Source organism: Fringilla coelebs, assembly GCF_963513975.1.
Source record: "Fringilla coelebs genome assembly, chromosome: 6".
NCBI classification, from domain to species: Eukaryota; Metazoa; Chordata; class Aves; order Passeriformes; family Fringillidae; genus Fringilla; species Fringilla coelebs.
Genome location: NC_140034.1, coordinates 37,289,421 through 37,302,550, shown reverse-complemented (window position 1 = coordinate 37,302,550; position 13,130 = coordinate 37,289,421). Strand labels below are relative to the sequence as shown.

Genomic DNA, 13,130 nt, shown 5'->3' with positions numbered 1-13,130 from the left:
TCATCTCTTAGGTTGCTTTTTGTATTCCTTTGTAAGAGCCTGAACTGGTAGAGAAAGGAAAAATTGTAACTATCTGGTCAGTGACTGCTGTGAAGTGAGCTGGAAGCATCGCATCATCTCTTGACCTATAGAAATATATAGTGCAGTTATGACTGCTAGAATTTCATGGTTGGCACAGAGTTCAGGAATTAGGTAGGGAATTACTGTCCTGTGTCATGGTTGGAAAATATCAGTGGAACTGCACAGAAAAACCCAGAACTGTTTTGACCTGGTTGGTTCCATGTATTCTGTGGATAAAAAGAGAAAAATTTGCTTTCAAATAAATTTAAAAGAAATGCAGTTGTTTCCAAAATATTTGCACTTGTATTTATTAAGAATAATGTTTGATTTGTAGTCAGTCTCTTAAAGTGATTTTTTTTTTGTAACTTGTTAAAATATTTCAGAAGATGCTGTTCCACAAGCTGCAAGTAAGACTCCCCCAAAGATAGCTCCTGGAACAGACAAACGTGTTGGACCTCGATTGCTGCTGATTCCGGTGCACCAGACAGCCTCTGCTCTGCGGCCGCTGAACACGCAGGTGGCACAGAGGCAGAAGATGGTCCTTCAGCCTCTGAGGAGCCCGGGGGCTGTGAACCTGTTCAGGCATCCCAATGGGCAGATCATTCAGCTTGTTCCCCTGCAGCAGGTTCGAACTGCGGGTGCTCAGCCCAGCGTGCAGCCAGTGATGCTCCGCAATCCAGGTACAAACTCCAGTGCTTCTTTCGTGACTGACCGGCGTGTCACTCAGAAATGAACAAGGAGATAAATGTCTCTGTGATGCTTTCATCTGCTGAAAGTAATTGAATAGGGTCTAATTTGGTTCTGTGTGAGTGGTTGAAGAACATAGCGTAATTATTCAGCTGCAGCACAACTTAAATACCATGTGTGTAATATTCAGAAAGTGCAGGTAATAGCTAAGTCAGCAAAATTTGGGAGCAAGTAGAAGAGCCTATGTGTATGTGTGGCAGTGGAGCCATGTCCATTGTACTGTTGCAACTTACGAGACTCAGCCTGGTGATTTGAAAACAATTCTTGTTGGAGATTCTCTTAAAGAGAATGAGCTGTTACCCATGTTTCATTGGATGTGCTGCTCTGTTTTTGTTAGGTTTCCAGGTTGGTTAGTATGTTTACAGAAGATATTCAGATGAAATGTTATGCTACAGTATGAAATTGCCAGGTTTTTTCCTCCTTAAGAGTGTGAGAAGAAAAATGAGTGTGATTTTCAGCTATTTCTCTAGTAAGTACACAGTTGAAGACAGGGTTGGAAGAGTTAGAAATTGCAGGTTGGGTATGCTATTGTATGCATGCATTTGTAAATTCTAACACAAATGTACTTTAAATGCAGGTTTACTCTGTAGCAGGACCTTTTCTTCTTTTCTCCCTGTTTCAAAACACACCTCAAAGAGAGGGAGATAGAGTGGGGTGGAAGGGAGAGCAGAAGCAAGTACAGTAGATGAAACTGTGGGGAGGAGAGCAAACAGTGGTGAGCTTTAGTTGAGGTTTGAGCATGAGGTGCAGTAAAGAATCAGTCAACAAGTTTATTTAATTTCTTTCTGTTTTGAGGCTCTTGCTGAACAAGAGAAACTAGTTGCCAGTTGGTAATATTTTTCCTCCTTGTTTATGGAGTGTTGAAGTGCTGCAGAAGAGTTCATAAAGGTAAAAAGGATGGTGGTATAACTGTGTAATTTTGACATAGTTTTTTCTCTTTGGAAGTCTTTTTCCAAGAGAAAAACAAAAATATTTTAAAATTAAGTATTTTTTACTTTCTTTTTTACTTTGAAAAATCCCAGTTTCAACATTTTCCAATAAATGTAAAATGGGAAAGTAAAATGCAAGACTTTCAATGCTATGTCTTTTTTGATCAAAAATCTTAATGCTAGAACTTAACATTAGGTCTGTTAGTTTTACAATGGCAAATTCATGCGTTTTATTGTGGTGTTACTTAAAAAATTCACGTTTTATATATCTTTATGCAGGACCTTTTCCACTGAGAGCTTGTGGTCAAACACCTGATTCCATTATGATCCTTGAGAGTGGAGTCTGCTTCTAGTACAGCATCAAATACTAAAACTGGAAGAAAAAAGTTGCTTTGAGAAAGTCTCAGTTGATGTTTTTGTTTTCTTCACAGGATCTATTGTAGGAATCCGGTTGCCTGCACCTTCCAAGCCTCCTGAGTCACCCGTTTCTCCCACTTCCTCTGTGTCTTCCACTTCTCCTGCTGCAAATTCAGCTGTACAAACTGCAGTACCCAAGTTATCCCCCCCATCCAACTCAACCACTCAAGCATCTTCTCTTCTTCCTTCAGTGACAAGTTTTGTGTCACAGGCAGGTACTCTGACTCTGAGGATCTCTTCCTCTGCTGTCAGCAATGTCACAAACCAAACAGCCTCTGAGTCTAAAATAGCCTGCAGCTCGGGTGGTCTGTCAGCCACCACCGCTAATCTCATACCTTTACAGTCTGGAAGTTTTGCTTTACTTCAGCTCCCAGGACAGAAGACTGTGCCAAACTCTATTCTTCACCATTTTGCATCTCTTCAGATGAAGAAGGATTACAGGAAAATATGCAAGAAAGAGGACTCAGGTGCTGCTCAGCAGAAGGAGAATGGCAAGGCTCCATGCTCAGGTGACGCAGAAGTTACAGAGTCTGATGTCACAGTGCCACATGGGAAACAAGAAGAAAGTGAGTTGTCGATTAACGAGTCAAATGCTGCTGAAGGGTCTGCATGTGGCACAGTCACACCTAGTGGTGATAAAAATTCCACTACATTAGAGATAGTGGAAAAGAACTCAAAGGTGCTAGAGAGTTCTTGTGATGACAGCTTTTCTTCTCAGCATGATGTTTCTGCAGATGTCATATCATCTGACCATTCGTACATCAGTGAGAAGCCAAATGATGAGGAAGAAAAAGGGGCTTCTGAAGAGAAGGAGGGTTCTGTCAGTTCTGAAACTGTTGTGGAGGCAGTTTCAGCTAGCTCTGTTTGTGGGTCATCAGATGAGTCTTCGGTTGCTCCTCTGGATAATGCACATTCACAGAGTCTCAAGAATCGGGAGGCTGCACAGTTGAAGAACCATGGGAAGGAACAAACACATGCTAAATGGGAGGAGAAACCAGTGAAAGAGGAGGAAGAAGATGCGCAGACACAGATGGACGGGGACAACAGAGCAAGTTCTGGGCAGTTACATAGTCAACAAGAGCAAGATATACAGGTGAAGATCAAGGAGGAACAAAGTGAGACTGAACTGTTTGAGAGCAAACAAGAATTCCAGGGTGATGCTGCACAGCCAGATGTGGAAAGGAGGGAGTACAAGGGCCCTATAGAAGTAGAAAACATAGAAGAGAAAACAAGAAGTAGGTCTGAAACTGGTTCTGCAAAAGAACAGAATAATGCTTCAGGAGAACAGCATAGAGTTGATATGGAGGAAGGCAAAGGAAACATAGCTAGGCAGGAAGGCAGTAACAGCAAAGAACAAGGTGCTTGTGATTCTCTGGAAGAAATGAAAACAGGCCATGATATTCTAACACATGTTAACAGTTCTTGGAGCAAAATATCTAGCATTGTGCCCCCTTTCGAAAATAGAAGTGAAGTAGATAAAGCTGATACATCAGAGAAACGTGACTTCCTGACAGCACCAGAACAGAAGGCACACAAAAAGGATTGCATGCCCACTATTGATATAACTTCTGATGATGTGGAAGAGGATGAAGAAGAAGATGAGGAGGAGGAAGAAGAGGATGAAAAAACTGATGATTCTGCTGATGAGATGCTGGATGGTGCTTCTGACTTCCCAAGTGAAGAGGAAGTAGATGTTGAAAAAGTGGTAAGCGTTTAGCTATTTATGAAGGGATTTTTTTTTTTAATTGACCAACTAACATGTCAAAACCCATGGATTTGAAAGACAAAGTATGATGTTAGTGGTTTGGACTTCAGTTTCTTTAAGTGTAAATTTGGCTTCTGAGTGGAAGTATCTTCTATTTCTTAGTTGCATGCTTTTTTTTTTTTTTAGGTAGCAGTGGAATGGTCTTGTAGAAATTGCCTGTTTTTCAGATAACAGGAGTTATATTGAACAGTTTGTAATAGAACTGTTGCAGGTTGTCTTCCTCCAGTATTTACTCAAATAATTTGCTTACTTGTTATGTGACTTAATGATCCAAAAATTTAGCGGCCAATCTAGTATTTCTGTTATTTTAAGATGTTTTCTTCTATTTTGTTTTTGTAGCCTTGGTTAACATTTATTTCTGGAAGGAGTATTTGAATCCATTCTTGAATTCCTTTTTCAAGTTAATAATATATTTAAATAGTATGTTAGAGCTGTCATTCCTTATTTGATAGAAAACAAATTGCTCCAGTCACAGAAAAGGGTAAAACATTGTGGTTAGTGTAGCTAAGATACATTTAGATTTTAATGCTCATAAAATTCCCATCAAACATAACCCTCAAATTAAAATGAAGTAATCCAGTGTGTAATTCCTTTATTTCTTACATATCACTACGTCACTTAAGAAACAGTACATTGTTGCCTAAAATTATGAAGCTGCTGTTTTCTGAATCAGTCAAATGGACATATGAACTAAGATAGCCTTTTCTTGGAATGAGATACAAGTGAAAAGAGAAAGATTAAGCTGGAGAAGGGTTGAAAAACAGACAAATTAAAAATAGAGAGAATGGTTGTGTCTTCAGGATAGAATTCTTTTAGTCCTTTTGTGTTAATGTAATCTTCTTGTAGTTGAAAATCAGACTAGAGTTCTTTGGTACAAACAGGTCTAGAGGATTCCTAGCACACCTGGGCAATAACTTCTTGGTACAGGTCCTACAGGAGCCAGCTAGGAAAGGTGCCCTCCTTGAACTGCTGCTTGTTAACAGGCTTGTGAGTGAAATGGCAGTTGGCTGCTGTCTTGGCCACAGCAGCCACGAAGCAATCAAGTTCGAATCTCTGGTGACAGGAGGAAAAGTGCCAGCCAGACTTCAACCCTGGATATGAGGAGAGCAGACTTCAGGCTGCTCAAGGAATGAGTTAGGAAGGTCCCTGAGGTTACCCACCTAGCTGACTGGTGGAAGCCAGTTGATGCAATCTTTTTGGATTTCAGTAAAGCTTTTGATACTTTCTCTCACAGGATCCTTGTAGACAAAATGCCCAGCGCTCATCAGGATAAACACGTCAAGTGATGAGTGAGCAGCTGGATCATGGGTCAGGAGTGAAGGGTGATAGTGAATGGGGTGACATCAGACTGGTGACTGGTCACTAGTGGGGTTCTGCAGGGCTCCATCCTCAGGCCTGTGCTCTTCAGCATCTTCATAAGTCATTTGGAGGCAGGACTGGAAGGGATGCTATGTAAGTTTGCCAGAGATGCAAACTTACATAGCTGTTGACTCTCAAAGGTAGAGAGGCCCTGCAGAGAGACCAACCATGTGAAGTTTAACAAGGGCAGGTGCCAGATTCTGCACCTGAGATGGGGCAACCCTGGGTGTACGAACAGCCTGGGGAATGAGAGGCTGGAGAGCAGTGCTGTGGAAAGGGTCCTGGGGGTCCTGGGCTGTGGCAAGCTGGGTGTGAGTCCGCAGTGCCCCGGCAGCCAGGAAGGCCAAGCGTGTCCCGGGGAGCATCAGGCACAGCATGGCCAGCCAGGCAAGGGAGGGGATTGTCCTGCTCTGCTCTGCTCTGCTCTGCACTGGGGTGACCTCACCCCGAGCCCTGTGTGCAGCTCTGAGTGCCACAATGTGTAAAGGACATTAAGCTGTTGGAAAGCATCCAGAGGAGGGCTGTGAGGGTGGCAGAAGGCCTTACAGAAGTGAGGAACAGCTCTGTAATGAGTGGCTGAGATCATTTGGTCTGTTCAGCCTGGAGGAGACCGAGGGGAGACCTTGTTGCAGTCTGCAGCTTCCTCATGAGGGGAGAAGGAGGAGCAGGCACCAATCTTTCCTCTGTGATACCCAGTGACAGAACCCATGGGAATGGAATGAATTGGGTCAGGGGAGGTTTAGGTTGCATATTAGGAAAGGGGTTTTCACCCAGAGGGTGAGTGGGCACTGGAACAGGCTCCCCAGGGAAGGGGTCACAGCACCAGCCTGACAGAGTTCAAGAAAAGTTTGGACAATGCTCTCAGGCACAAGGTGTGATTCTTGGGGATGGTGCTGTGCAGGGCCAAGAGATGGACTTCAATGATCCTTGTGGGTCTCTTCTAACTCAGGATATTCTATTATTCCATGATAGCCCAGTGAACAACTCTGGCTTTTAGAGAATCTCTTCAACTTCCAGAAAAATTGACTAATCAGTTCATGTTCCAGCTCGCTGTTCTTAGACAAGATGATAGGATCTCAGCTGCATGAAGGTGAAAAAGCTGAATACAGATGTTATTTTTGGAAGTACCTTTTAAGTGGAAAACTGAATTGTTGCTGCCTTGTCTTCAGTTGGGTGGTGGCAGTTTCATACGTCCTGTATCCTTTAATAACTTGAGCAGAGTTATTATCAAGTTTTGAGAACCACTGTTAATTCATTCCTGATGCCAGGTAAACTTCCCTGACATGGTAGTCTTAGGAATTTGTTGGTAAACCAACAATAGTGTCTAGGTCACAGAGTAGTCTTTTATCAAGGTTGATGTTTGAAAACTATTTTCTTTCATCTTGCAAAAGGATAATGAAGCAAATGAGTAATATTAGAGATTATAAGAAATGTTTGTTTTGGAAGAAACATGCCTCACAGGTTTTGACTGATATGGCTTGGAAGGCCATGTAAGGGTATGTCTTCACTGCAAGCTCACATGAATACAATAAGCTAGCTTTGGTTCTAGAGCAGTGAAGCTAAGGAATGAGATTTCAGGGATCTGTAAAAACCTGTCTGGAATTTGGATTTGTCATTCGCTGTTGCTGGCAGGTTGAGTTAGCACATCAGTGCCTAATGGAGAAATCAGTTGTGGATTTAAACTTGTTATTTTTCACTGGGATGTACTCTTCTCTCATCATAGTGCTTACAAGACAGGCTGCACTGTATTTTTTGTCAGACTGTATGAAGTCACATCATGTAAACAAGCTAGTAGATGATGTTTATCTGCTTCATTAAACTCGTGGAAGCAGAAGCAAAGAGTACATGCATGTCCACTAACAGTTTTGTTTAGTGAAAATACTTAAGAGAGCTCTTCTATTAGTTTGGAATGTGGACTGGTGTTGGTTGCTCAGCAAATGGCCATTTAAACCTTAGAGAACTCTGGTGAGAGTCAGGAAGATTGCTGCCTCCCTGTAGTAGCTATTAGTGTTTATTTTTTAGCACATTTTCTCACACTGGTTAATTGTTCTTAGTTTTGCACATCAGTGCCTTTCAGATTACCTTCTTACCTTGTGCTGACTTTGGGTCCAACAGAAAGAAGGTTCCTGAGATGGTACCTTTTCCCTTTCGCATTTCCTACCCTGAGTTGCATCAAGAAGAACTTAAGGTGGTTAATCATTGTGGGTTTGGTGATATGAATAAAACTTTCTGGGAATATCTGTAGAAGCAGACTAATGAGTATGGGGACATGCTGTCTGAACAAACTCAAGTGCCATGGTTTGGGAGGTGATGTTAAACTCTTGATCCCCAAGGCAGGATGATTGCACACAGAGTTCCTGCTGAGGACGACTACTTGGCCTGGGCTAAGTCACAGGCTGTGGCTCCTTAATTGTTCAAAAGTCCTTGTTGGGGTAAGCCAAGACCATGCCAGGGGTTGTTTTGGTATTGTAATGCTACAGATAAGAGTCCCATGGTTCAGCTTACCACTATAAAAACAACTTCTATGTCTGGCAAGGTACTGCATTGTAAGCGTTGTTTAAAAGTGCTTTTCAGTCATTCTTTTTCTGAGCCAAACACTGAAATTATAAGGACTGTTATCAATTATTATAAAATGGAATGCTTCATACAAAGTGCAAGTGATGCATTCTGTGGACAATATAAATTCTAACAACCTCTTGCATGTTGTGAGCTTTTAGTTCAGAGCATGTGTGTAAACTGCAGATATTGTAGCCTAGAAGGCAGCTTTAGAAATTACACATTTACTTGGGTAATGTGTAATGACATCCATTGTCATGTAAGCTCTTCCCTCAGCACTGTTGCTGAGGTTCCTCTACCATCCAGTAATTTGCTCTAGGTATCAGCAATAGCGGTTTAGGCTGCCTGGAACAGACAAAAATCAGAGGAGAGGGCTTAGAAACAGGCATTGAAATGAAGAGAGGGAAAATTGCTGTAATTTCCATAACAACTTCAGAACTCTGTTGTAGAATGGTTTTGCTCCTCTGGTGTCTTCCTTCCATAAGGGATTTCATCCTTACTCAAAGGCATTTAGAATTTATGTAACTACAGAAAGTCGTTTGAAAGTAGTATGGATTGAGTGATGCTAGAAAGGTACGGCTTCCACAAGCATCTTCAAGAATCATGCTGGACCATGGATAAGGTTCAGCCTATGGCAGGTTGGCAGTACTTGTGTAGGAATAGCTGTTCTTAATGTCAGAACTACTTACGTCTGGTGATCTTCATGATTATGATATTTTCCTGTTGCAGGGCTGGAGAGGAAAATCTACAACCAGATGCACTTTCCCCTTTGTTGCTAGATATAAGAATGAAAAAATTACTTCTGCTTTTCATTTATCCACATTCAGAATGTGTGAACTTAAAAATGTTAAGTTCCTGGTGGGCAACAGAGTTTTTTATTTCTGTTATTTTTTGGTCCATCTTTCATGAAAAAGATACCAAATACTGGGTTTTGAATACCATTTTTCTAATATGATAGTATACAGACTGTTGCAATTCTAGAGCAGCTCTAGCCTGGAAAATTGCTATCAACCCTTTGATTAGCTCAGTATAACTTACCAACACTGGAAGACTTTATGACAGCAGTGTTTCTGTGGTAAGCTAATTTCCTGGGGTGCTTTTCCTCTTTCTCTCTGGATTGTAGCATCTTTTTTGAACTACCCTGCCTAACCATGTGTCCTGCAATGTAATGATGTCCAAATGTAGTTAGGACAGGGTAGTACTGCCCACTGAACAAAACACAGAAATGGTACTGTATAAAGTAGAAAAGCTTAGAGAAAGTATCAGGAGGCTTTCAACATCAAGGTGGATTTATGAATGATCCAAGAGAACAGGCAAGACTGTGAAGTGCTCTTTGTGTAAAGAAATAGATCAATGTTGCCACTACCTTTTGTGCATGCAGTATTTTCAACATAATGGCATAAAAGCAGTCTCTATTCAGTAGTTCTGTGATTTAAATAGTATCTTTGTTTAAATAGTTTTTGTTTAGTCAGGGTAGTTCAGGGAACTGAGTGAAATAGAGAATGGAAGTGTAATCACATTTTCTTGCTTAAGGAGGAAGAATTCTTCATTCTTTGTTGTAATCAGACCAAAGATTATAATTAAAAAACTTTACTAAAAACTGTAATATAAAACAATTGGTGGAATAGGCATGTTTTCTTGCGAGAGGGGCATCATCTGGACTTACAGATGGCCACAAGATTGATATTTAACTCTTTTTGTTGCTACAGAATTGCAGTTGTTCCTTATCTCTCTCTTCACAAAATAGCATGTTTTCTTGGTCAGGCAAGCATGGAGAAAACATACTCTTCAGAATATAAGAAATATGTAAAATGATTTTGTAAAGAGCCAAAATCTTACTCTTCATCATTTAAGCAGTTTACCATGTGATCCAAAGAAGCCTGACTGTATGACATCTTGACTTTTGCTGTCTTAGGTATGAGAGACCATTACTAAGGTGGTAACTATTTCAAATTCTGTACAAATAGCAAGAGTCTACGGTATTAGGTTGTAAGGGCAGTCTAATCTTACTGGAAAGTGGAGGCAGGAAAATTCTGCCTTGTGAAAGCTTTTGTCTCAGCCATAATAAAAACATTAAGGACAAAGATGGGTTCTGCCCTTACCTAAATGCATTTTATAGAGTTGCTAGTGGGAGGAATTCCTGGAGGTGACAGATAAAGTAACCCCCTGCTTAGCACTGTTTACTGGCTAGTGTAGCTGGAGATGTTGATTCCTTGATGGTTCTAAATGTTATAATGTAATCTCATTTGAGACTGAAGTGAAACTGTTTTGGCCTGAGCGCTGTTGCTGAGTAGATACTCATTTTAAAAAACCAAAACAAAACCTGTTCCAGGATGCGTGGGAATACAGAGAGGATGACGAGCAGGTGGACATTGAGACCGTGGAGGAGCTTTCAGAGAAGATTAACATTGCCCGTCTGAAGGCCACAGCTGCTCATATCGAACCCTCCGACCAGAAGTAAGCACCCCTGGAGAGCACCTGTGTATCCCCTGTGTATCCTGCTGCTGGCTGCCCTGGAGTGATCCCATTAAACAACAGGTGTCATGTGCTGACGAGATAAAGCAAGGCTTCTGGCATGCCTTCCTCAGCGCTGGTGCTTCCCAGTGTCTGTGAGGATGGTGCTGGCAGCACTAAGAGTAGTATCAAGGTGCCTTTTCCTCTTTCCCCTCTAATTAATTCATTTATGGGGATGTATCTTGTAAAATTATCTAGCAAATAGCCTCCCTTCCTGCAAACTGAAAATTGGCAGGGTTGTCTTTGTTTTACATGTGATTTTGTAAGCTTTGTTTATTCTTGCTGGTGGACTTCTGGGCAGGAACAGTCATTAGGTTAATCCCTGACACTGTAAATGAAAGATTTGTCTTTGGGACCATTGCCCCAGCAAAGAAAGTATTTTCTTACTGACATATAGTCTGCCATGATTGGATAGCTTGACTTAGTTTTTTTTCGGTTGGTTTATTTTAGTTACTGTTGTTGCCCTCGCATTTATAATGACAAAGGCAAAATAAAAACATGGCTTACTTGAGGAATGTAATGATAGTTGTGGCTGTTTCTCAGTTGCATCAAACAAAAGAATGGAGAACACTGCATCTATCATTCTTTTTGTTTGAAGATTTATTTTTAGAAACTTCAAAAAAACTGTTTGGTGCTATTATATGTCTACCAGATAGTTACCTCTTTTTTCCACCCCTTTAGGGATAACAGCTCAACTTTTATCCTTAGGTGGTGACTTTGCTTTAAATTTTGATGGTCTTTCACTGAGAGAGAAAAACAGATGTCATGTTTTGTTAAAAATAATTTTCAAATGTGTGTTTTCTTTGTTTTGTTGCAGCTCCTGAGATATGAGGAAGCTGCTGTTATTATATATTAGGGTAGTAATAAGTTTGAGGATTTTGGTGGTTCTTGGTGGGGGAGGGATTGCTCTGCCATCTGTATTAAATCTGTGTTTATTAAAAACAGAACCAAAACATAATCTAAAAAGATACTTTATGCAGCTAATAGTCACAAGCTGAATTTATATTCTTTTTGGCATATAGTGAAATAGTTTGTCTTCTGCACTCTGAGATAATTTCACAACTTTCAAAACAGCTCAGTTACTTCCAGGATGATGGCATTGGAGATAAGAGTTCACTTTCTTGAGAAAACTCAACAGATTCCTGCTTTTATGCAATTACACAGGAAAAGTTAATTTCAAGGCATAAAAATGAGCAATTCTAGAGTGTTGGAATGTAGTTAATGAGGATAGAGTGTATGAGATGAGTAGCATTGGGAAAAACTTTTTACCTTTCTTCCAGATACCATGCTCCTAATTCTTCGGATGAAACATTATCAGAAAAACATTCAAAGGTATATGTTTGCTCTCCTCTTTCCTTTTAGTATCACACTTCCATTTTAAAGATAAATTTTCATCTCACATGCAGCTCTTAATATGATTTATCTGCCTTGCAGATACTTGTGGTTAAATGCAAGAAACAAAAAGTACTGGGGGGGGCATTTGCTCAGTCCAAATCTCCTTAAGACAAAAGGGCTGGTGCTGGCATCAGTGGGTTTCAGATTCAGCTTTGGCAATACGGGAGGAAGATCTGCCTTTTATTTTTGACTGTGTTTGCTTAGGTTTCGTGTTCTCGGCATGAATAATTTTTACAGCACACTTTAAATAATAAATGAGCAAAGATTTCATGTGTTGAAGACAGTATGTAGAATTATATAGGCACAGGACTAGATGAAGGATTTCTAAAAACAGAAGTTTGAATATATGTTTAGGCAAGTTAAAGATATCACAGAATCCTTTCAAACCAAAACTCACTGCAGTCCTTCAGAATCTTGTGCTGTATTTTTGGGTGGCTCTGAAGCCAGTTTCTCTGTCCATAACTGTGATATTCTTGACATCAGCTCAAGGGCTTCCTTCTGTGGTGGGGGGGGGCTTTGAGTGTGGTGGGAACCTGGTGTATGCCTTAGCTACTAGAGCAGGATGGGATGTATGCCTTTGCCTGAGACCCCTGGATGGGGTCCAGGATGCTCTGTCTGCCTCACCTTTTCCATGTGTCTTCCTCTCTGCCCTTGAATTTACCTTGTAAGGCCCTCCCTTGACAGGACCCATGGCCAGCACAGGAGCGGTTGCAGCTGTACTGTGCTCAAGTCTGCCTGTAAGAGCAAAATGGCTCTCAAGAGCCAGATTTCAGGAGACAAGTCTTCAGATTCCTCCTAGACCAGCAGGCTCAGAAATACCATCACTAAATCTGAGGAGTCTTTCCGCTGATGATCTGGGGTTTGAAGCAGACCTAAAATTATCTAAAAACCTGTGTTAATTTCTTCCCCATTAAATAAATAGCATAGCTGTACAAAACCCAGAAGAGTAATGATGACATAACAAACTTCTAAATCTGTGGAGATCAGTAATTTTGCTTATTGTCTGGCAGTTATTTTAGAAACTTAAGCACATTTCAAAACCAGAGGCTCTTGGCTGCATTCTGTTTGCTGGTGGATGTCTGGGGTGATAAATGTCAATGCCATCTTTCACATTCTGACTTACTATGTCTCTTTGGCACCAACCCATAATGAACCTATGAAAGAAAGTGGAAATCAAACTAGTTTAACTCTAGGGAAAGATTGAAGTCTCCTGTATTTGATGTAATTATTTCATTCATTAGTAGACTTTCTTCACAAGCAAACAAAAAATACTTGGCTCAAACATACTTGATTTTGTTGTAATGCTTTGATTTTATCTAAGTAGCCTTGTGTTGCAAAAATTGAAAGCTTATGAACTGGAGGGACTCATGCTCTTTTCCCTTAGGGTT

At 40.8% G+C, this 13,130-nt stretch overlaps 1 protein-coding gene across 4 annotated transcripts in view; it reads left to right on the top strand.

Annotated features, from left to right (window-relative positions):
• Positions 1 to 13,130, top strand: part of MGA (MAX dimerization protein MGA) — a 59,667-nt gene that overhangs the window by 36,176 nt on the left and 10,361 nt on the right. For 3 of the 4 annotated variants that reach the window (XM_084208282.1, XM_084208281.1, XM_084208284.1), the window contains 4 exons: positions 444 to 740; positions 2,168 to 3,858; positions 10,166 to 10,290; positions 11,628 to 11,679. In XM_084208282.1, coding sequence (XP_084064408.1) covers positions 444 to 740; positions 2,168 to 3,858; positions 10,166 to 10,290; positions 11,628 to 11,679 — 2,165 coding nt within the window. The remainder of the gene's footprint in view (positions 1 to 443; positions 741 to 2,167; positions 3,859 to 10,165; positions 10,291 to 11,627; positions 11,680 to 13,130) is intronic. The other variant, XM_084208283.1, reaches the window with a different exon arrangement.